Here is a 24,550-nt window from a genome sequence, read left to right on the forward strand (position 1 = left end):
GGGCAGAACTAGTCCTGAACTGGAGGAGGAGCACAGGAGACACCGTGCTTTTATCTGCTCGCACAGAAGCCTGGGGTGCTTGTAATAACAGCAGTACTGGACTGCGCATAGAGATCCTATGCTGAAAGTGTAGGTTCGCATTCTCCTGTATGAGGTGAGGCAGACTGAAGTGTTCCGCACTTGCATCCTGTTTACCTCTGTTTATCCTTGGTGATCTTTCTACTTTCCTGTCAGTTAATTAAATTCCAGCTGAGTCTGGACCCTAAGGAAATTCAGGATCCAAATGAACTGTGAGCATCCTTCTCAGTGGGAGGTGTGAATCAGACTTTAGGGAGGTCTGAATCTGTCTCTCTGTATTTGACCCAAGTCTCACTGAGAAGCGCCCATGCAACCTAACTGGTGCTGCTACTGAATGCAGATTTGGACATTCTGATGGTTTGGGGAATCCCCAGCTAGCCCACAGTGGCCTTGCCCCACGGAGCTGCCTGCTGGTGAAAGTCAAGGACTGTGGAAGCTCTGTGGGATTTTCCTTCTCTATGTGTAAGTGTTCTCTCTATCCAAATTACATTTGCTGCTGAGTCATTTGAGGTATAGTATGCTGTAATGTTGGCAAGGAGGTACTATTCTTCTGGGACTCAAAACCTTTTTGGAACAGAAGGAAGCTTACCATAGCATTCATGACTCAGCCTGATGCCAGAAACTCAGGGTGCTGGAACATGCCACTGATAAGTATCTATTCCTATTCCTGCAGTTTTGGTAGCACTGGTTCTTCCAGGGACACCCTTCTTCCAGGGTGTCCCCAACTGTCCAGGTAGTAATGGCTTAGATGGCCCTTTCTGGAGGATTAGTCTGGCCCATAGCAAGTGATGAACTAGGACGTACTCACAAGTGAGCACCAGTCACTGGGGACGTGTCAGACACAAACCCCTTGTGTTAAGAATACTGGCACATTCATGTGTTGTGCATGAGGCAAACGAATGGTGAATGTGGTGCACATTTACGTGTGGGGACAGGGTGTATTCCCTTTCCTAGGAAATATGAATACAGCCACTGTGCTCTGAAGGATTCTAGGCTTAAATGGAATCATAGAATCATTTAGGTTGGAAAAGACCCTTAAGATCATTGAGTCCAACCATAAACCTAACGCTGCCAAGTCCACCACTAAACCATGTCCCTAAGCACCACATCTCCCCGTCTTTTGAATACCTCCAGGGACGGGGACTCAACCACTTCCCTGGGCAGCCTGTTCCAGTGCTTGACAACCCTTTCAGTGAAGAATTTTTTCCTAATATCCAATCTAAACCTCCCTGGCACAACTTGAGGCCTTTTCCTTTTGTCCTAGAAATTCGTCTCAGTTGGCCTAGGGACCACAGTTTGTTCCTCACTGTGAATGATAAAGATAGTACCAAAATACTCTAAATAACTATGGCCATGGTCTTATTGACTCTTGCATTAGCTATGTAGCTTCATTTTGGGTAATACTCCAGCTTAAAAGTATTATTTCTTTCCAAACTGTTCAGTAATGCTAAAAACAGTTATACTGAAAGTAGACCTGATTTTTTTTCTCAACTTTGTCACATTTCTCCTTAAAACATCAAGAACAATTATTACCCAAGTCTTTAAATATACAAGAAGATTCACCCGAACTAATCTCAGAAAGACAAGAGAAAACTGCTCCATCTGCACTCCAGTTCTCTGGCTCTTACAGGACTGATTCATACAACAATTTTCATCTCAAGTTATTAAAATTATTTATAAAGATGGATAAACATTATTATCCACTTGCCGCAGATGAAATCTGTGATACAAAGAGGTAATGATTTTGCCAGGATCTCATAGGTAGTACTTTAGGTTCTGCCACGAAAGTACATTATGTCAGTGTAATTTACAGCAGCTCTAATGATAGTTCTGAGTTATGTCAGCATTCAGTGGCTGTTTTATTTCTTTCCTCTCTGTCTGAATAGAAAACCTTGTATTTCAGTCATGTAAATTCTGAATCCATCCAGCTTCCAGGCAGGTTTCCTTCATATTCTTGAAAAAAATAGTGCTTTTGAAGGAGGATGGGACAGGATACTTGTGCTTGTTTTTTTCCAAAGAAGAGTCATACATTTCTAGGACTCCCTTTTTTTTTTTTGGCTAATACAGTATCAAGAATCAACCATGGTAACTCCCTTTGTTTTACAGTAAATAGGTAGAAACTCAGTACAGGAAAAACTCATCAAATTAGTTAGTTCAGTCCAGCTACTGCAGGAAGGATGTATTTTTCTGGTGTTTTTTAGCCTGAAGGCGCTAGATGCTAGGGTTTTTCAGTGTGCCTTGGAGACTAGTCAGAGTTCAGTGCAGTAGTAAAAAGCAGAACCAGCAAACTTTTTTTTTTTTTAAATATAGGTCATTTCAGACTGCAGCCTTACAAGTCATTGCAGTAGTACAGCTGAGCAGGCAGTGAACGGTAGTGTGCTGGAGGGAATGCTGGCTGGGAGGGTGGTACGGTCGAAACTTTTGAAATCAGTTTTTAATGCCAAATAAAATGTACCATTGAAACTCAGTCCAAATAACAATAGATGATTTTTAGAAGAAATAACTTAAAACCCTTAAGTATTTTCCAAGATGTTGGTCACCATAGTCCCTTCAAATTTACACTGCATTTTGTCTGTTTCAATCTTCAAATCTGTTTTGTGAACTTAATATAGTAGTAAAATATTTGAGAATAAACAAGAGGCCAATGAGGACAGAGTTTATTCAATTTTCTTGTACACTGGACAGGTAAATTTAGTAATTTTTTGTTACTACAGTATTGCTGTGTCAGTGCTCTCTATATGTCAGCAATTGGCACTTAGCATTGCTTCATTCAGTGAGAAAACTCTCTTGTTTGTAACCTGAACTGCAGCTGTTTAAACTTGGAGAAATTGATTGCAGTAGAAGGGATTATTTTGTTTTCCTACCTGTCCTATTCTTTTTTCAGTTTGTGAAATTACCAGCATTGTCAAATGTTTCACTTCAATATTTCTCATTATTTTGGGGGATGAAAATACAAACATAAAGGAACTGAATCAAGATAAAAAGGTGAAACAAAGTGTTTCCTCTATTTCCAAAATAATCCACTGCCTCTCGGGTACTCTTAGTTCCCGTGTTTGAATGTATTAATTTTTGCTTCCTTAAACTATAGTGAAGCAGACAACCCTTTCATAAATTAATGTTCAGCAGCTGAACACAGCATGTTTGATTTTGGGGGACTTTTGCATGAAAAGATTTTCTATCTTGGACTTCAGCAGTTCTTCTACATGACAGAAGTAGCACAGAGACTGTAGTGGAATGTATTTGAGTGTTATAATATATTATGCTTACATTACAGTATTTTGATTTGAGAGCAGTCTATAAGAATCTCATGAGGTAAGGAGGTAAAAACCTGAAACAGAAATTGGAATATAGAAGATTATCCTGTAAAAGTGTCAAAATATAATCATGAACATATTCTGGAGTAAAAGACCTTAATGGTTGCTAGCCACATGGAAACGATGACTATGATTCTAAAGGGTTTTATGGCAGCAGTGGTAGTCTACAGCAAACCTCTAGCGTCTGGTTTTCTTTGTACGTTGGAGTATGACTCAGTCTCTCCAGCACTACTTTGTGAGAGAGTTCTCCTCTTTGTCCAGCACTGTTCCCATAGTTCAGCAGTTCAAAATACATACCTTCTAAGACCCCCCACAAAGATAGCATATATTCTGTAATTTTCCAAATATTGAAGAATTTATTTAAATTACCAACTGTCAGCATTTCATTGGTTTGATATTGGACTTTTCAGTCTTGAAAAAGTTGATGGAAAAAAGTGAAGATGGAACTCCATTTCTGTGTAAGGTTCTGTGAATTTGATGAGTAAATCAAAATGAGAAAAAAAGGGGAAATATTATTCCATTTATCTATTTAGAAATTAGTTTTAGTAAATTAACCAATTACTTCTGAGTTCTCATTAGTTTATAGCTTGAATGAGCCTATTCAGGACTTGGATATGTTAAAATAACATTTACCAGGTGACTACTGTTGTAATAATAGCAAACAATGTAATGTAATGCTATTATTTTTCATTATAGAATATAACTTTGGAAACCATCTTACTTGAAGAAGAAAATCCTCCATGGACTTTAAAAAGAAGTAGTAGATGTTGAAGATAAATCTCACCTTTTCTTTTGAAAGGAGTGTCTGATTGTAACTAGTGCCATCATGCCAAAGATTGCGAGAGACCTTGGAATAGGTTTCCCAAATCCAGTATTTTAACAGTTCTGAGAAGCATTTCTCTCTGATACACTGGGAATTTGTTATACCAATGAACCTATTTCTGACTGAGTTGATTATATATAAAACACATTCAGTCATGCTGACATGCAGAAAGTATGAATTTTAAATAACTGTAAAACATAATATATGATGGAAATTGTATGAAAATTTATGTGCATTAATGCGTTCTGCTATTAAAAAAATATTTTTGCTGCACAGGGAGTATTTACACAAGTAAAGCTTATATTTTTGTAATAGTTGTCAAATGAGGAGCCTATGCCACAAGTAGAAAATAACCATGATTTAATTAGATCCAGACAAACAATAATGTAGGATCCCTGTAACGACAATGATTATTTTCAAAGTGACTCCACAAATTATTATGTGTTATTTTCTGTGACAGTCAGTCTTCCTTGAATGACTAGATCATGTCTTCTTAATTGATCAATACTGCAACTTGCAGGGTTATCAGGAGAAATAAGACACACCAGGCCCCGCTAAGGTTTCTGATGCAATTCCTGCAATGACTGTCAGTCTTACATGCTCGTTGTTTATGTGTTAAAAAGTATGGCAACATAAACACATTTTTTAAATTCTACAAATTAATGAAATAATCTTGTTTGATATTTAGCCAAGAGAACTGGAGTTTGTCCATGTGTGTTTACAGTCTTTTTAGACAGGAACGGACATTGTTCAGATGCTGCACTGATATTTCCATACTGGCGATTAGTTTACTTCTTAACCTTTTGCAAACCTGTTCATCCCTGTCCCCTGAGCCTTCAGTTTTTGCTTCTGTAAAAAGAGAAAATGATTCTTATGTCTTCGGATACCTTTGCATGGTTGGGTACATATTGTCATCTTGCAAATAAGTTTGTTACAAAGTAATAAAACTTAAAGTCTTGGTTTTAGGTAAATACATAACAACAGAAGTATGATACGTACTAATCCTTTTTTGATCTTTAGATTAACAATAAACATAAGCCTGAATGTGTTTTATTCTAGTGGTGCTTCAGCTATTTTAAAGCTTCATTACATTAACAGGAGAGTATGCAGTGGCTTTAATATAAATGATAATCAAGGCTGTAATGTATTATGTGTATATATATAAGATACTATAGTCCAAAAAGATCGTAGTATTAAATATAGAACATGGTTTCAAAGTAAAATGTTACTCTGTGTCCTAGATTAAGACCTATGTGTTTTCCTAACGTCACTTTTTGCTTTTGTCACATTGCCAATGAGATGGAACTTCTGTTAAATGGCGAAAGACTTCCATTAATAAATCAAGTGAGTAAAGTGCAACAACCATCAACACTTTCACCAGCAGAAGCTGGCCTGAAAACTGGTAAGTGGAAAGCTAAGTGTGTAGGGATCTGGTAAGAGACCATTAAACATTTTCTGAAGATGTTGACAGTTTGCCCTCAGTGAAGTGCCTTTTTTTCTTCTTTTTCCCCCCCCCCCCCAACTGTTACTAAAACTTCACCAACTCCATAAAATCTTAAGTTTGTGCCAGTTTCTCATCTATCTGTATAAAATAGCCAATAAAGATGGTATAATAAAGGATGAGGTAAAGATATTCTACAGCAAAATCTAAAATCTTTAGGTGGGGATGAAACTACCTACATCTGTGCTTATGCACGTGCTTTCCAAAATGGGCCAAAATGCCTGTATCTGGGCTGGTACATACATTGCCTTCATCGCTGAATGAAACCGCATGGAATGCACGTGCCTGCAGCAAGAAATGCACTAAAGTCTAATTCGTAGAGTTACAGAAAGTTTACTTCACTCTTCTTAGAAAATACCGTGTGCCAGTTTCTAGAGGAAAAACTCGAGACGCTGTTTAGATGTTTTGTCTATTGAACATCTTTCTGAGTAGCTTTTATCTTTACGTGGGGAAGAAAACAGCTGAGCTTTTGCACAGTATGCTTGCTAAGCTGTCATCAGGTACAGAAGACCTGAAAGACAAAGAAGCTTTTGAAGACAGTGGAATAGACAGAAATACTGGTAAATGCAGAATAAATGTAGAGACCTGTATTCTATTATTGAGGTCCCTGTTTAGTTTACACTAACACCTCATATGCGCTTATTCGAGGGGTGTTGCTGCTCTGGCAACTCCCAGTCTCAAGATGAAGAAACAGACATTAGTGAAAGTTACTGGAGACACCAGGAAAAGTAGAATTATTTTAAGAGGAACTTAAATGCAAGTAAGCTAAAAGACTTTACATTATTTGATATATAGATGACAGACTGTCAAACAAATTAAACAAGACTGGGAGTAGTGGCAGAATGTACAAAATGTAAATATGCATAAAGCTTAATGAGAGAATATGTTATAAGGGAACTGTAGGGCTATACAGAAGAACAGGAAGAATATTTATCCACAAATGCATAAAGTTGTGCATGAGATAACCCATCCTGCCAAGAAGCTCAGTACCAGTCGTGCTGGTGGTATTTCACTAGTGCTAATCGACTTCTGTCAATACCTGGCTAATTTAAAACTAGCTCAGATGTTTCTTCAACTTGGTAAGTAGGTAGACTTTACCTAATACAGGGTTTAATTTATTTTTAAGATGTAGATTTATATGTCACATGGACACTTAAAAGCAATACTGAAAAATGTAAATTTGATGTCAAAGAGAACTGGGAGCTGGTGTAAGAATTCAGACAGGATGGTGTTGAGGCAAGGGTGCTACATGAACAAGTTGAAAGGGTTTGTTGTAAGGGTTTTTATAATATTTTATAAGGACTGAAAGGAGGCCACTTCTCTTTGGACAAACAGGGAAAGAGGACGTTGAGTAGAGCAGGATCCCAAAATGGAACGTGGGCGTTTTTTTATTAAGAGCAATGTGAGGGAAAACTTCGAAAGTATCCTGAGATTATGCACCTGAGTATCCAGAAAGTTAGTTTTGGAAAGTAAAGATATGGCAAGTTTTTGGAAAGAAAGATATTAACTCTTTTTCACGAGTTTAGTTAAAGCTAATGACATAATTTGAGAGAAGGATAGATGGAGAATATTACTAGAAGAACAATGAATGATGCTGAGCTTGATTTGTTAGTCATCAGCACGGAGATGATAACTGAAGATGTGTCAGCTGATGAAATTGCTTGGCGAGAGAACATAATGTAAGATGAGCAAAATCCTATAGACACTGCCCTGGGGAATAATGAGAGTGGGGAAAGAGTAAAAAGGCTCATCAAAAGATGAACTAAAAGAACAGTCTTGAACTGGAGAAAAAAAAACGATCTTCAGGCCTAGTGAGTGTAAAACACCAGGAAGGCAAGAATGATCAATGGCATCAAAAATAGAAAGAAGGCAAAGGAGAAAGAAAAGATGGGAGATGAAGGACAGTGAGATTGTGTATGTCTGGGAGCAGCAAGAGTAGGCTGCTCCCCAAGGGAAGGCCGTCTGGGAGATGACAAAGACAGCAAGACGGTCGGGGGCAGTATCTTCACTGACAAGGGCATAATCCCACAGTGGCTGGGCAAGGCAAGCAGAGTTGGTCTGGTTATGGCAATTAAGATCACCTGACAGTCCAGATCACAAGACACAATGATGAGACATAATCTGAAGTCGGGTCAGCATCAGGGCTGGTGGCAGCAGCTAAGATCACCTGACAGTCCAGATCACAAGACACAATGATGAGACATAATCTGAAGTCGGGTCAGCATCAGGGCTGGTGGCAGCAACCAGGTTCAGCCAACGCTCCAGTGACTGTCAGGCAAATCTATAATGACAAGGCAAGTCTAAAGTCAAGCCAGGAAATCAAGTCAGCAGGTCAAGATCAGTGAGGTTCGTGGCCAGGCGAAGGCACGCCTACAACATAGCTCAGGCAAGGGTGTGAAAGCTCACACAGCTCCCAAGCCAAGGCGAAGACACCCTCCTCTCACAACTTACAGCTCTTTTCACAGCAGTCTTCTCCCCAGGTTACCAAGCTGCATCACACCGGGGTTGTCCTTGACCACAGGTAGCTAAGCCCCTGCGAGGGGGGAACAGGCCCAGCTGATTCATACTATTTAATGACTTACAGTGGACTCTGCTGCAGTTAATGGCAATTTTGTGATTGGTTTAATTAGGGTCAGGAACTCATCCCCAGTTCTATGTCTGACCATAATGCCTTCTTGCTATTGTAATGTGTAAGGTGGGAAAAAAAGATCTTATGATCCAGAGACTGGAATGAGAATCACAGTTACATTGTGATACAAACAAGAAGATAATCTTTGTTTTGAAGGGCTTAAATCTAAAATATAACATGTTCAGGAGTGCAGGGTTAACAAGATAATAAAAATGCCATTGTTTTTCATTCCCCGTGCCCTTTTTAATTTTGGTATGATTTAAACGTGAGGAAATGACAATGCTTTCTTTTCAAGGCTTAGAAATTTCTTTTAAACCTCACTCACAGTATAGGCTAATAATTTATTATATCATGGATGTTATTTCCAACATAAAGTAAATTTTAAGCTCAAGATCCATCTGATAGGATTCAATTTTTAAAAGAAATATATAAACGTAGTTTTCCAACTAATGATTGGTATTTTGCACCTACTGCAGATAACAGACTAAATGAGCTACCAAACCAGAGAAAGCTTCTTGCAATTTTGGAATCAAAACTGAAAGACCTGCAGGGATCACTGGCTCTGGCAGCCAGCAAAACAGGCAGCACGAATGGTAAGTACACAGCTTGAGTCTGATACCATATTATTTATTCACTAACAGTTTTGTGTGTCTATAGAGTAGAATCACTGAGACATTAATATCTTCCAGGAGCAAGAGTACAGGACTGGATTTTTATAAACATGGAAATGATTTTAGCAAATTTTAATGTTTAGAATTCTTTGGTTGAGACTTACGTAAAAAAGTAAGAAGCTGAAGGGAACATCTATTTTCACATAGGTGAAAATGGTCATTGACTTTGGGGAGTGATATTTTAGGTTGACTGAGTGGTACTTAAGTATTTTTGAAAAAAATACATTTTAAGTGACTGATAACTTAGGAGCATAATAGTTGAATACGCATAAAAATATACTTCTGATCTATGTCTGCAATACTAGATTGTCACTATAATTGGAAAAATGTTATCAAAGGTGTAAGTTTCAGCAGGCAGGAATTACTTGCTTCTATTCTTTAAGCTGTACAGAGAGAGTGTTACACACCTGCATTATATCTTGTGTGATAGTCCATAACAGTTTATAGAACGGTTTTATTCTTCAATTTAAGTATTTTTAAAACACTTTGAGTAATTACTGTGTCTAATATTGAGTATACTGTATTCACTATGAGAATGCAAAGGCAACTTTTCAACAATAAACACGGTAGCTTAAAATCTTGTTACAAGAGCTTGTAAAACTTTAAATTGAATAATATGTCTGTCATTTTCTACAGAGAGGAGAGGCTATGAGCTAAAAAGGATTTTAGCTGCAAGCCTGGAAGCAAAATTGAAAGACCTGCCAGCAAGTGGAGACTTCTGTAGCAGATCAGCTAGGCATAGGTGGGCCAGAGGGTGAGACTCCATACCTACATTCATCTGTATGTACGGTCAGTAAAAATTCTGGCTTTGGTAGGCGGTCCTAGGACGGATGCTTAAATATCTGATTTTGTACTGAAAATATGTATTATTATCACTTGTGTCTGATTTGGAATATGTTAGACGATTATATTTCTTAGTCATAGAAGAAACGTGAACAAACATTCTGAACGGATCTATATACTATAAAAGATAATTAGCCTCAAGGGTCTTCTGCCCTATCAAGTTAGGCAAACAGATCAGAAGACCGTAAATTCTTTTTTTGATAGATCCCTCAATCTTTTTCTTCCCAATTCAGTACTTAATTAATAGAACTGAAAAAAATAGCTAATGATCCAAATACGTATTGAAGTGATTTTAACATTAATCAAATTTATGTTAAAGTTCTCAATAAGTTTTAAAATATGATTTTGTGATGTTGCAGCCAAGTTCCTTGAAGATCTACATTCTAAAGCACAGAAAGCAGAGCTAATCTATGTAGACTTTCCCTTTGTGTTCTTTTTGCTGCAGCCGTGGCTGTGTTATGCCCTTGTGGTTCTACTGAATCATAGAATCATTAAGGTTGGAAAAGACCCTTAAGATCATTGAAGCTGCAGAATACTTCTTACAGGCTTTCTTCACCTTCTCTATTCAGCTCTATTTTGTTTTTACAAGACTCTGAAAAACAGTATTATGGTTCTAGGCGTCAACTAGAATATGTTTTATATCTAAGTAGAAAACTTAATTTAATAACTATCTGCCATTGTTATGTGGGTAGTGAGATTTTAATATATAAACTTAATATGAAAGTTTAAGGATATAATGTTGTAGTTATAGGAAACCATTTTGGTATAAAATTGTTGATAGTGAGACTTTAAATTCTGAGAATATCTTTGGAAATTATTTAAACTTGGAAAGATTTTCTAAGAGCAGGAACAACTTGGTTCAGAAAAGTTTTTTGTGCTAATTTGTGTCAGATTTTCAGGTTTTATTCAACTGTAATGAAACTGATGAGGTATTTCAGAAAATGTACTGCATAAGGGGAAGAAATATTAAACTTGTTAGACTGAAAATTTTGTACTACAGGGACATAGGTAGTGTTCCAGTCTGCATATGCATTAACTGATGACATATTTGCAAGCTGAAGACTGTCTCATAAAGGTACTGAATAAATAGGCTGATGAAGGAGCTGCCTGGACATTTAATATTAATTTATAGTAATTCTTGAAACAGTGGAAAATTTCCAGAAAGCTGTAATAGAGCTATTCTTGTGCTGGTCTTTTAAAAGGGTATACGGGACAATATCAGCTTGACACTGATCTTGGACAGAATAAGTTAGAAGGACTGCATTAATAGAAAGCTGAGTGAAGGAAACATAACTGATGTCAATCATGGTTCTATGGAAGATAACATGAAAACAAGCTTAATTTTTTTTTGACCGGTGTTGAAGTTACCCTATTGATTAATAGCAGTTACAATGGTGGCATAGCTGTGATCCACAAGTCTAGAGTTTTGCAGAAGATACTTTTATTATGAAATTAGTGGCAGAAACATCTGGACAACTCTTCCATATTTTTTTTAACTCCCAGAAACCGTCTTAAAAATTGAGACTGTATGTTAGCTGTTTTCCATTCATATGGCAATGGGATCTGGCACTCATCCTTCAGTTCCTTAAGCCTTCTTAAATGATTAGCATTGGCTCTTGGCAGTTTGCTGCTATTCCTTGTGTTGATTTATCTCCAGAATATTTTGTTGACACTTCAATTTGAATAATTTCTCTAGTATTTGCCCCATGATGGGGAATTTTAGGGTGGCTGTCTCATGAAACTCCTCCACAGTAAATATAGAAGCAAAGAATGAGTTTACATATTCTGTTATTTCTCTATTCCAACTGTCCTTCTTATATCTCGGTGTCAGGCTTCTTGTTCCAGTGTATTTATTAGTTTTTATGCCTTCTGTGAGAAACTAAATCCTCTTTAGCATACTTTTAATGTTCAACTTTCCGTTCTTTTTTATTTTCTTCATTTAAATGCAATTCAGCTTTTTCAAGGACATCCTTCTTTGATCACCTTCTTTTACTGGCTGTTTAATCCGTCCTTCTCCTGCTTTTGTGATCTTTCTAAAGTCTTTCTTGAACAGGTTCTGTGATGCCCAAGAATAATTTGGTACCCCCCTCCAAACCTGTTTATCTACCCCTTTATTTTTAATACTTTCCCTTTTTGAAATTAGGCATTACTACTACATGGTTTGACTTCTGTCAGTCTTGTAATTACAATATCCTATCATCAATTATCATCCTTTCAGAGCTTCTGATATGCCTATTATGCTATGTAGGCATCCTTATTAAAAACCCAGGAATTCTACCCCTTACCCCATCTTACCCCTTCTTCTTACTTCGAAGCAAGATTAATTCTTAGACCACCACTTGTTTAGAAGAATGGATGCATTTGATCTGACTTACTGGTTTTTGATGCCTTTTTTTTATATGGGACTCTGAAGTAGGCTTTGATCCCGAGTCAGAAAAAAGCCGTGATGGTGTGACTGATTATTCTTAGGGCTGTGCTTTGGTTAGGAAATATTTCTAGAATAAGATCTAGGACACTTATTTTTCATTTTTTTACTTGTCTTTGCCCTGTGCTAACATAAAAGGTAAATAAAATAATAGATAAGAAAAAATAAATAGTTCATTCTTTCTCTATTTCTTTACAACACATGAATAATTACTTTAGCTAATGAAATGCAATGGTTTTATTAATCTATATTGACTGTTCTGTATTGCCATGATAGTGTTGTTGAGGAAATACAAACATTTCTTTTCCATGTTCTGTATCTCAGTTTTCATTTTCTAGAGCTGTAAAGTTTTTCTGAGGGACATGCACCAAAATCATCCACTTTCCGTAGGGGAACTCATGATGAACTCATCAGGAAAGGAGAAATTTTGGTAGCTGAAATAGAAGAAAAAGTGAAGAGCTTGCAAAAATTTGTGAATGTGTGCTAATAAGCCATTTAATCACAGACAGATTCATGGGTAATTGCAAAGTAAGTACCTCAGTAGAAGGGTATGAAAGCAAACACGTAGATGGAGGTGCGTGGGTGACGTAAGGAAAACAGGTGGATTTCCCTTTCCTTCACACGTGCTCCGGCTCCTCCTTGCCCTGCCCACCCTTCCTCCGTGCGCTTCCGTACCTCAGGCGTTCTCCTGCCCACTCGCATCCGTTCCTCGCTCTGAAACTTCGCTTCTTGACGTTCACCCCGTTACAAACAGTGGCCGGCATACCTTGCTGCCGGCAGCGCCGCGTACTAGCTCCATCCTCTCCTTTGGGACACCGTGTCCTCGGGAAGCCGAGAGAGCGAAGGACAAAAGCAGGCTGCGATCAACCGCTGCATTAGAGGCTGATCCACCTGACCTAGTATATATGGAGAATAAGCTACGCTTTCAGCCGCAGCGTTGGCTCATTCTTTGCAGGGAGATATCTTTAGCTGGTAATGAATATCTTGATAAGAAGATGCAGCTTGGAAATAGCAAGAAAAAATACCACATATGTAAAAGAATATCCAACAGTGTGCAGTGCAGGACATTGATAACAGAAGTCTTGCTCTTTAAATCACTTAAAAGTGGGATTAAATTTTAAGTGTGTATTAACGTCTGCTTCGGCAGCCCTAATTGTGTATGTAAAATTAGGCATGGAACCAAGAGTCTGAAATTTCACATAGCAGAGAATCTACAATATAGCACTTTTAAATCTCTTGTGGATAGAAATACTTGCTTTATGTAATGCAGTGTCGAAGCAAGGTGAGACAGTTCGTATGAAGAATAAACAAATACAGTATTTCTGACCATTTTCCATTGACAGAGTATTTGAGACTCTTATTTCTGTGTATTTTAGAAGCTATTTCTTATATTGATCTGTAAGAAACTCTTCAGTTTACTGTTAATGTTCTTTTTAAAAAAACTGCCTTCAAAATCAGAGGAGGTCTGTATTTATCAGTCTCGAATTCCTCGTCTACCGGTGCTCCAGGCCGCTACGGGGCTGGTTCAGCCTGGGCTCCAGACTCGCCTTCAGTCAGCCTAGAGGCAGTTTAAGGCAAGAGGCTCCACATACTGTGGCAAAGTTATTTCATGGATGTTACTTCATAAATTACGTGATTACAGAGAATTATTTTCTTTAGCTGACTTGTATTTTTGCAGTTATAGTTGCAATCCAGGATAAGAAACTTTATTAACAACTGTCATAAAGCAACTCTAGCTTACCTCTTTGGTTACTGGACAGGAATCAGGGAAATGGGTGGATTAATGATAGCTAGACTGAGGTGATACTAACTGTAATTCTTTTAGAACAGATATACTGCTGGAATCTTATATCTGGCTTGTGTGGGATCAGAGTCTTTTGAGTCTCTGCATCTGTTAGTATTTTAGTCAGAGTTCACTGCTTCGCCAGCTTGCAGAATTTGGGGTAAGTGGCTGAGGTCAGTACTTACAAGCCAGGAAGGATTCACAGCTACTTCTGTTTTCCAGCACTTGAATTTTATCATATTTGAACTACACCATCTCTCTTAGCTCGAACATCCAATCCTGCTTTAAAGCAAATCATACGTTCTGTGACACTTATAGTATCTTGAATCCGATACTGTAGGATGGCAGCTGTTCTCTCTCATTTAAGCAACTGTTCTCTCATTTAAGCAACTGTTCACTTGGAGATATTAAGCAGCTTCCATCTGGCTGGAAGTGGCTACTAGAAACCCAGTTTAAACAAGGATTTAAAAACAGCTCTCCTTAACGGGCCACTTGAATTCAAAGCCTTCAGGAGCAACTCTGTGAAAAAGCCGTCTACCAATCCACAAAAGCATTTTGAAACCAGGCTCATGAAGGAAACTGCAGAACATGTAACAGATGAGTGGACAGAACCAGGTTCATGCACACATAATTAAAAATTTGCCTGATTTAGGCAGGCTGGTAATGCTGTCTGGGGATCCGAGTTCCTAGAGGTCAGCATCCCGCTCTCCGTGTGACGCGGATTCTGCTCAGTTCAGGATTCCACTGCTCTGGGCAGCCTGGGGAAGACTGAGGCGTAAAAGGAGAGATCTGAAAGGGCTTTGATAGACTCTGAAGCAGCAGTTTGGGATTAATCTTTGTGGAACATTGAAAAAACAACAGCCATAAAGGTCAGAAATTATCCTTTCTTTCTTTTTAGGCTGACTTGTCTCCAGTGAAGACAGTTTTTATGGACAAGTAGTACAGAATGTGTTCAGGAGGAATTTCTGCATCTTTTCTTATGGAGCTATTGAAAATCCTCAGTGTTGCTGGGGAAGTGACCAAAGCAGCAGGAAGGGAGGTAAGTACTCAAATACCCCAAATAAAACCTCATCTATCATGGCCACAGCCGAGTCGCAATTCTGTGAAGTCGGTATCAAGAGGAACAGGTAACAGGAGCTGTACATACAGGCACAGCTCCCACTGGTTTCTTATCTTGTGGTCAGGGTAGATGGTATTTGTAGGCTTTTTTGGTTCCCTGAGTTGGAAGGGCAATAGAAGAGCGAGCATGCATGGTGTAAGAACTAATCCAGAGCAGCACTGTGGACTCTGTTATGAAGGACAGCAGGCTAAATTATTGCACAGCTTCTTCCCATCTGTGAGTTTGCTCTCATTTGCACCAACCAGCAGAAAATGTACCTGTTGCCAAATCCGGCAGCCCAAGAGAAGCAAGGCTGCAGCAGCTCCATGTCCCCCGGTCCAACCCGTAGTGAGCCTAAGCATGTATCCCTACTAAGCACGTGCACGCATGCAAAGCATATACAGTACGTACATACACATACACAGAGCTTCACAGACAGAAAACAGCACTTGTGGAAATATGAACAGGACCAACAGCCTCCTCCCTGTCATGGTTCAACCCCAGCCGGCAACTAAGCCCCACACAGCCGCTCGCTCGCTCACCACTGGTGGGATGGGGGAGAGAATCAGAAGGGTAAAAGTGAGAAAACTCCTGGGTTGAGGTAAGAACAGTTTAATAGGTAAAGCAAAAGCTGCGCACACAAGCAAAGCAAAGCAAGGAATTCATTCCCTCCTTCCCATGGGCAGGCAGGTGTTCAGCCATCTCCAGGAAAGCAGAGCTCCATCACGCGTAACGGTTACTTGGGAAGACAAACGCCATCACGCCGAATGTCCCCCCCTTCTTCTTCCCCCAGAGCTTTATATGCTGAGCATGACGTCGTAAGGTGTGGGATAGCCCTTTGGTCAGTTGGGGTCAGCTGTCCCGGCCGTGTCCCCTCCCAGCTTCTTGTCCCCCCCTAGCCTGCTCGCTGGTGGGGTGGGTGAGGAGCAGAAAAGGCCTTGACTGGATGTAAGCACTGCTCAGCAGTATCTAAAACGCCCCTGTGTTATCAACACTGTTTCCAGCCCAAATCCAGAACAGAGCCCCATGCTAGCTACTATAAAGAGAATTAACTCTATCCCAGCCAAAACCAGCACGCTCCCCTTCGCCTTTCCAGCGGATCAGAATGAAGGCCCAGTAGTGGGAAATACAGACCTATCTGTAACGCCCATCCCTCCCACGGCTCAGCTTAGACACTCTGTCTACCCAGCAGCTGCCTGCGCGATCTCTGCTCTCCCCTGCTGCTGCCACCCCTGCCCCAGTGGTCGCTGCAAACCTCCCCCCTTGCACCACCCACCCACACCCACCCGCCCACCCCACGGCAGATCCCTCCAGTAACCGGCCTTGGACAACCAAGTCCACCTCATAACTGGCCCTTGGATCCGCTTGTCTCCAGCCGCTTCCCTCATAGGGAGGTGGAGATGGACACATGCGCACCCCAACCTCTCCGTCGATGCCCCCCTCCCACTTGATGGAAACCAGGCTCCTCTGCCCTCGGAGGGAGGCCAAAAGGGACTTTTAGAACAGATCCCCATAGCTTCTCGGGATAACCTGAAGAACCAACAGTTAAAAAACCCCAAGCATCATACAGATTCCATGAATATAGTTTAGGAATGTATTTAATTACAAAGAGGTTTTGATAATCTATCTAGAACATTATATCCTTAAAAATTTGAAAGACTTTCTTTTCCTGCAAAATGCAGTCATTTTTCTCATTTGTTGTGTGTTGTGAAACAGCATGAACCGAACAGTCCATTTGATGGAACAGTTATTAAGCTACAGAACTTCTTTAGCAGAGATGCAAACACAAGCCTGGGGCTGTAGCTCAGTGGCCGCTGCACGCAAGGCGACGCACTGCGCTGCGCCCTGGCCTTCGTGCATCTCACACCACAGCTAACGGCTCTTCCCCAAGATCACTTCTGCTCTCCTTGTCTCAGATTTGATCTAAAGGATGTATTTGGTGTTATTACATTGTCTATTACCTCTTGCCCAAACAGACCCAGCTCCCAGGTTTTCTGAATAGTATCAACTTCTACAAGATAAAGAGACGGGATTTAAGTATTTTAAGGTATTTTTATTTAATAAATAACTCCAGTAATAGCACTGTAAAAAGTGAACATCTGTTAAAATAAAAAGGCACTTAAAACAAGAATATGACTATGATGCAGTTTGAATGGTCAAAGGCAAATATACATGGCACATGTCAAGAATGAGGTGTGACTCATGTCACACGACAAACTACGCAATCTTAGCTACAGGGTAAAGGCAAATTTACAGCTAAGACTGCCCAAAAAAAGGAAAAGAAAAAAAAAAAAGCTTGTGTTGATACAAAAATATTACAAAAAGAATTGCAACAAAGATGTTAAAAAGATTAGAAGGGTGACAAAGCACCAGGCTTTAAACCAAGGAAACATTACAGAACAAAGACACAGTATGACGTAAGGCCCTTTTGTGTTTTGAGGATGTCTTGGTAAGGTACTTCATGATACTGCCACCCAGGGCTTGAATTTACAAAGAAAAACTAAGCAAGTTACCAGTAAGCAACTTTTTCAGTAATGGCACGTGTTTTAAAGCTATTTTTTCCTTCTTGACATTCTTCTCAAACCCTTTCACTTTAACCATAACCTGGCAATAAGCAACTTAAAAATTAAAAATAAGTATGCACGCACTTTTCAGTCGTTTACACTGCTCATTTCCAACTTACTCAACTTACCACATACTTAATCATACGTCTAGCAAGTAGAAGACCAATTAACCACCAGCTCCATGCTACATGAGTTTAATTATATCTGCAGACTCAAGCCCTGATTTCCCTGTAAAGCTAAAAAAAAATTAATACTAAATGGCTAGGCAGAGCCCTCCCGCTGATTGCTTTAACCCCTTCCCTCCCTGTCGTGCCATAGCAGTATCGCACCCTGCAGAAGACCTGGATTCACAGCACGGGAGGGGCGAAGGTCAAAAAGGCACCGTGTGACCTTAGCTGACTAGGCTACACAGTCTCAAGTTTTTGTTGTCAGACCCCTGGCACTGATCACTTTTATTTGCAAATAAAAAAAAAAAAAAAAATTACATATGGTACATTTTCAAAACCTGCACAGGAAAACAAACCTATATGTAATGAATTAGTAAAATCACTGCAGTTTGCCCTAATCTATCTTACTGTGACTACAAAATTGCTACGCTGCGTACAGTGTTGTGAAGTTATACAAGCAGTGTTCATTTTCCCTCGTATTTAGGATTGACCACAGTTGTCACTGCACTCTTGTAAATAGGATTTTCACCCTAGAAAAAGAAAAATATTTATTTTAACATTTAAAGAGATGAAAAAAGTACTGCATTTTTGAGAAGTGTAAGAATTAGCCTAAGAAATTAGCTTAAGAAATTACCCATTAATGTTTTGTTTGTACACACAAACAGCTTAAGTCAAACTAGTTTTCCCTCTAGCAACTTAAACAAAGGCATGCTCAGCTAATAAAGCAAAGGGTTAGGGCATGGTCCTGTTCAGTTTACATCATTTTATTTCCTTCAAAGCTGCTGAACCTCATATGCTCATCCCAGGGCCGAGCCATCAACTCAGGGGTCTGCAGCCCACGATGTTTTTTTAAAGAACAGAATTGTAAACAACATTGTTTGAAACCATGACTGACCACAGACCACACTCTGCCATAATAAACGTTTAAATAGCTTATGTTCTATTATAGTTAATCCTAGAAACAAAGTGGAAAAGGCTTGTACTGCTTTGATAATACAGATTATATATATATATATATATATATATATTGAACATTTAGTACTTGTCACTCTCATTTTATTCCTGCAGGCCCCCCAAGCCCCCATATGCACAAAATGCCGAGTTAAAACTAAAACTTCTGTACTGGTGCAAATGCTGTAATAAAAACATTATTTCTACTGATAGGAGAAATGCCTACAGAACAACCACGTACATCTCTCTTGCCGAGATTTGAAAACCTCTAAATTAAGCTTATTTCAAGCTTCCTTTGTTCCCAGGTTTCCTTTCATCTCAGGAAATCTTACTCCATTTATGGCATCCTCGCACACCTGAGATGAACAGCTTGAACTCAGTATTAATAGATAAATCTTAGTGGAAGAAAGGGCTACCGCCAGGACGCTACTGACACAGCCTGGATCTGCAGCACTGCGCTCTTACCACAACCTGAACTGCAGCCTACACAAACACTGTTTACCAGTATGAAGCTCCTCTGTGCATACACAAATAATTCCCGAGGAAATTCGGTACAGTGCAGATGTCCGCCCGAGCGCAGTCCTGGCCAGAACCGCATCTGGCCTTCACCAGCAGTAAGGGAACCTCTCTGCCTTTGAAGTTCCCCCCAGTCTGAGATGGCCTGCATAACCATATTAATTCAATTCTACTCTATTAAATTACAGAGTGTTTAAAATATTTCAGGTTAAAACAATTTTTCCAACAGTTAGTTAAAGGAAATCCTCCCCCTAGACACACAAACACCAGGTGTGTCTGTTTTTTTCAGGGTCATAAACCTGGAAAGTCAACTGGGAATACCACTGGATGTGCCAAAAGGTGACAAGGCAAGCAAGAAACCAGCTTGGTGTGGAATTTTCATATCACAATTCTTGGGAAGTTTGTTGCCTTCTATTTGCAAGATGTGGTATGGGGCAAGTAACTGGTCCACCCCAACAGCAGTAGCTGCTGCTGAGGAAGACCATTCAGCTGGTGTACTGCCTTTCTCCCGTGGTTCCTTTCACAGAGAAAGGGTGTTTCTCCTTAAAGCCGGCTTCTCTACATGCAAAGAGCAATGAGGCACATCCAATCCCACCTAGACCTGAGAGACTCCAGCTTAGTCTCTCAAGTCCAGCCAGAACCTGGACTGCTGGACAATGGAAGTCAAGCTTCTCCGTTTGCCCTTCTCAAGATCTGAGTCAATCTCAACTGGCTTGAGGTGAAGGAGGAACTAGGTGTCCGGTGCTGGCTACACTTCATGAATACGTAGGAACAGCAGAAGACCCTTCCATCAGTTCCCAGGCCAACTCTGTCTTGATTAAAAGTATATCAGCTACTGGTTTGGAAAGGAAGGGGGAGTTAAGAGAGAGAGATTTTTTTTTTTTTTTTTTGGTCATGGAAATACAGCATTGTGGCTAGGTCTCAGGCAGACAAATTAACCCATGCAAAATCACCCCCCTCTCAATATTTTTTTATTAAAAAGTTTTGCAATAGTAAGATGTAAGTGAAACTGGAAAAACATCCAAGGATAAGGGATTTAACCTGTAACTGAAGTATCTCATTATGCCTCAAAGTTCTTGGCAATGTACGTTGTTTGCTTCCTAGATAAGTTTTAATGGAGAATTCTTAAAAATATAAATATAAATCAGTAAAGTTTCTAATGCAGAGAAAGTCTGTAAGCTTAATAGGCCGTATCACGTGCAGACTAGAAGATATTGCGCAGGTTTCCAACAGCAAGGTATTCCATAATACTTGCTATACTGTGACTGCAACCTTCAGCATTTTACAAAACAGACTACCCCCAGCACGTACGGGGAGGTGTATGTTTACATTTTCCTGTTTGTAAAAGAGAGAATTTCTATCAGCGTAGGAATCGGTCTAAAGGTTAGGACTAAAACTTGGAAATTTGCAGGGTGCTGCTCATACAATTAACTTGAATTTGGAATCAGGTTTAAAATGCAATTTGCATAATAAGATTGTAAATTTTTTACTATAATGCTTTTTCAAGAGAAATCAGAATTTGAAATTTACATGCTCTTTATTTAGCATAAGCCCTATTTACAAAGAAATTGAAACGCTGTACTGTCTTCCCGTTTACTTGCATTTTAAGATCCCAAGAACTCTCAGAAGCACACCGAGACTTAAGTCACGGAATAAGGCACTTAACCAGGCGTCCCCCGTATCAGTTGAGTGTCTCAGTTCCGTGTCTCAGTTCCCGTTACAAATAATGGAGATTTAATCAGCACACAGAGAACTATTCAGCTTAACCCAACCTTCTGTTTGATCAGCTAAACGGCTCATGAGGCTCTACTGCCTGTAACGAAGACACAGGCGCCCGAGGGATTTGCAAGTCCTTCCCTGCTCTCTTCTGCTAGACAGGCAGCAGCAGCCCTGGCCTTTCCAGCCATACTCCATCACCGTGTCTCAGCCCTGGCTTGGCGAGGCCTTCTACAGATAGCTTATCATTAAAACTAACACGGCAGTAGTAAATAAACGTCCACTAGTCCAACACAACTCTCACCGCGCTTAGGGACCCTCACAGCTGGCACATGCTACAGATGTTCAGAGATTAGCAGCATTCCAGATTTTTAACTGGCCATTACAACATGGTATTCCAAACTTGCTGTCTTGGACAAATACCACCATTTTTAAATAAACCCGTTTTCTTTATGCCACTGCAGAGAGTACACTGGTTTAGGCATGCAAAATTAGGGAAAACACTTTTGACACATGCCCCTATAAATGAAAACACCATGCACACTTAAACCAAAATAAAAATTAACCAACAATAATTATATACAAGATCAAATGAAATACATTAAAATAAAGACGGAAGTATTTTAAAAAGTACCTTCAGCAGAGAATAAAGAGCTATGCTCTTGCAACAGTATTTTCAACTAGACTGGGCTGCTCAGAGGATAACAGTTCAGTCTAGTGTTGCATAAAGATGAACCTATTATATAGTACGTTTGATTAACCTTCTTATTCCTTTTTCCTCCATGGACTTACTGTTTCAACAGTCACTTAAACTACCTTTATAGTGGGTTTAAGTCCTACGTCACTGCAAGAAACTGCACTCTAGAATATTTAAACTCATCCACATATGTTATTCAATAGCTGGTTCCGTTTTCAGCTCTCATTAATATCCATCGTTATTTTACAGTAATATAAAACAAGTCATCTGTCATCCTGTAAATACGGCAATTGCACCAGAGGATGAAGCAAAGGCCAAGGTTAAGGGCAATACGGACGACAGAGGGCGTCATCTACCACGACTGGAAGGCTAGCGGAGAGCAGCTAGCCTGCTATTCAGCAAATACTCTCTTAATGGCACAAATCTAAACCAGACAGGCAGTGAAGACAGTAAGGCCCGACAGCGGTGAAAGGACACTAAGGCAGTAGCTATGCTGCAGGCCAAGGACAAATTGACCTTGGTTCAACCTAGCTGGCTTGAGCATCAACTGCAAGGATGCTGTGGCGACAAGGCATTCACATCACGGACCAGGACTGGTGAAGCATTCGGGCACTTGGTCCGTGACAAGCTTCGTGGTGCTGCAGATTACTCGCTGCAGTAACCAAGCCATGTGTGTGTACGACCGCTGTGGAAGAGGGGAAGGGTCACACAAACTTTTATTGGATATGTATACACCTGGAGGGAACCTACTGCAGTGTAAATTTCTTGTAATGGGATTTCAGATGACTTTCTTGCCTTGGCAATACAAGACAACCGTTTCTTCACCTAAACGAAAGGTTACTTCAACAATCTAAAAACCCCAGAAAATCTTAGTTGTAGGGGAAAGGCGGATCTTCTTTTACTGCCTGTGGCTCACCTATTCTGCCAATACTGATCTCCTTTTCGGTGGGAAATAAAGCTAAACCCACCTCTCTCTCTCCCCAACGTTCTGGTTTCCATGAATACCAAAAAGCATTAAGTCATGTTTAAAAACCCATACTCTTTCATAGTTTTAATCTTTGCAGTGAGTGAAACAATAGGCCAGAAGTCAATCCCTCCATTTACACAAGAGGAAAGCTTTCTGCAAGTAGTATGTTTTGAGGAGAAATGGCAGCACTGAGGACACAAGATCCTGAAAGAGTCAGGGGGTAGAGAACGAGAGCACAGAATGGAAGTTACACACCGTATGGTTTGTTAGATGCTTGTCCTGCATGCAACAGAAAGTACACAATTAAGTGAATTGCAGAAGAGAAGATAACAGAGACTTAACCAGATGATTTATGTGAAATGTTAGAAAGGAACAAGAACTCCATTTCCTCCCCAGAACGATCACCTCTGAGAAGAAAAAAGGAAAGGAGGTGAATGTGGTCGGTGTGGCAAGCAAAATGAGTGTTTTTACAATCGATTTTGGACACACTACAAAGTGAAATGATTGCAGAGAGAAAAGGGAAGTATATTTCATCAAGGAAGGGCTCCGAATGCTAGACAAAGTATTTGAAATCGTTGTCACAGTGAGGGCAGATAAGAGCTTAAATACTCTTAATTCCCACTTTCTCCCCTCATTTTTCCTTTACAAAAATCTTCTGAGTGCAACACTGGAAAAGGGAGACAGCAGACAGAATAAAATTAGAGATACAGATCCTTCCCTTCCACTGCCTCCTGAAAAAAGCCCTTGGATATTTAAAGGGATGTGCTGGCTTCCCGACTTCTTCATTCCCCTCCCTCTAATCTCATCCTTATACTTCTTATCTCTCAGCGCTCTTCTGACATCCATTCCCCGTCTCATCCTATCTTCCTCACTCCTTCCCCAGCAGCTGGGGATCCCAGGGAAGGAGGAGAACACCTAAAGCATTCAAAAAAGTGCAACCTCAAAGTCTACAGAAGATATCCATCACTTCTGGTTTACCGACTTGCGCTTCTGCATACTGGTTTCTGAAGTCAGCATTTCCAAACAGAAAGGAGGTGTTCAGGAACAGTTTAGGTGGGAATAAGAAACTGGGGGAAAATGCATCTGGAGGGGACAAGAACATTTCCTCCTCTCTTTATTAATGTTTTTTCTGTGGAAACCCCAAGCTGGCTGGGCTACAAGGACTGTGATATTGCCAGTTTCAATAGAAACAGGGATGGAAAAAAATAAGATGCATATTTAATTATCAAGTCAGTAGACTATATGCATTTCACACTTTAAATACAGGCTAGTTCTATACTAGGTTAATAAGCCAAAGAAGTGGGAAAAAAAAACAACTGTAAGGCTACTCTGAATGTTCCCAGAGTTATCCTAATAAAAACAGTGATATTTATAGGCTGGGATATCTGAGGAATATCTAAACTAGTTTGCAAACATATCAACTTTAAGCAAACTGACTGCTGATTTGAGGAAATGGAAGACAAACCCTCCCCTGAACCCTGTGTCTCTCCACAATCCAAAGAGCTTCTTCAATTCGAACAGCTGTTCTATTCTATATCCACATATTTATACCTCTACCCAACGCCCCCCCCCCAACCCCACTTGTAAAATAGTTTAAGCCAGTACTGGTGGTATTAGTAAGTAAGCAATCTTGCTGTCAAAACAAGTTAAAAATTTTCAAGCTGCATTCTTTAAAACCCCAGAATCAAAGCAGCAGTAGATAAACTGAGCAAGACTCAAAACTGTGATTAACTGACTGTGACAAACAGTGAGTTTGAAGTGACATGCAAAGGAAAAAAAAAAAGGCAAGAAAATGAAAGAAGATAC

The 24,550-nt window shown here is 39.8% G+C and overlaps 2 protein-coding genes across 4 annotated transcripts in view; one reads left to right on the forward strand and one right to left on the reverse strand.

The window, feature by feature from the left end:
* The first annotated feature begins 531 nt into the window (after positions 1–531).
* On the forward strand, positions 532–24,537 carry LOC148057671 (uncharacterized). Its single transcript, XM_087778337.1, has 6 exons — positions 532–540; positions 5,457–5,617; positions 8,822–8,938; positions 9,653–9,770; positions 14,966–15,106; positions 19,654–24,537. The coding sequence occupies exons 2-5, from the start codon at positions 5,467–5,469 to the stop codon at positions 14,982–14,984; spliced, it is 405 nt and encodes a 134-aa protein (XP_087634463.1). The 5' UTR covers positions 532–540; positions 5,457–5,466; the 3' UTR covers positions 14,985–15,106; positions 19,654–24,537.
* The window catches only part of ITGB1 (integrin subunit beta 1), a 46,209-nt gene continuing 38,857 nt past the window's right edge, over positions 17,199–24,550 (reverse strand). For all 3 annotated transcript variants that reach the window (XM_087778305.1, XM_087778315.1, XM_087778324.1), the window contains one exon: positions 17,199–18,427. Coding sequence is in view for 1 of the 3 variants with exons in the window: in XM_087778315.1 (XP_087634441.1) it covers positions 18,362–18,427 (66 nt within the window). In the remaining 2 variants the exon portion in view is untranslated. The remainder of the gene's footprint in view (positions 18,428–24,550) is intronic.

The sequence above is a fragment of the Nipponia nippon genome, unplaced genomic scaffold (genome assembly GCF_047370975.1).
Source record: "Nipponia nippon isolate SJK-2023a ecotype South Korea unplaced genomic scaffold, ASM4737097v1 scaffold_1, whole genome shotgun sequence".
Lineage (NCBI taxonomy): Eukaryota > Metazoa > Chordata > Aves > Pelecaniformes > Threskiornithidae > Nipponia > Nipponia nippon.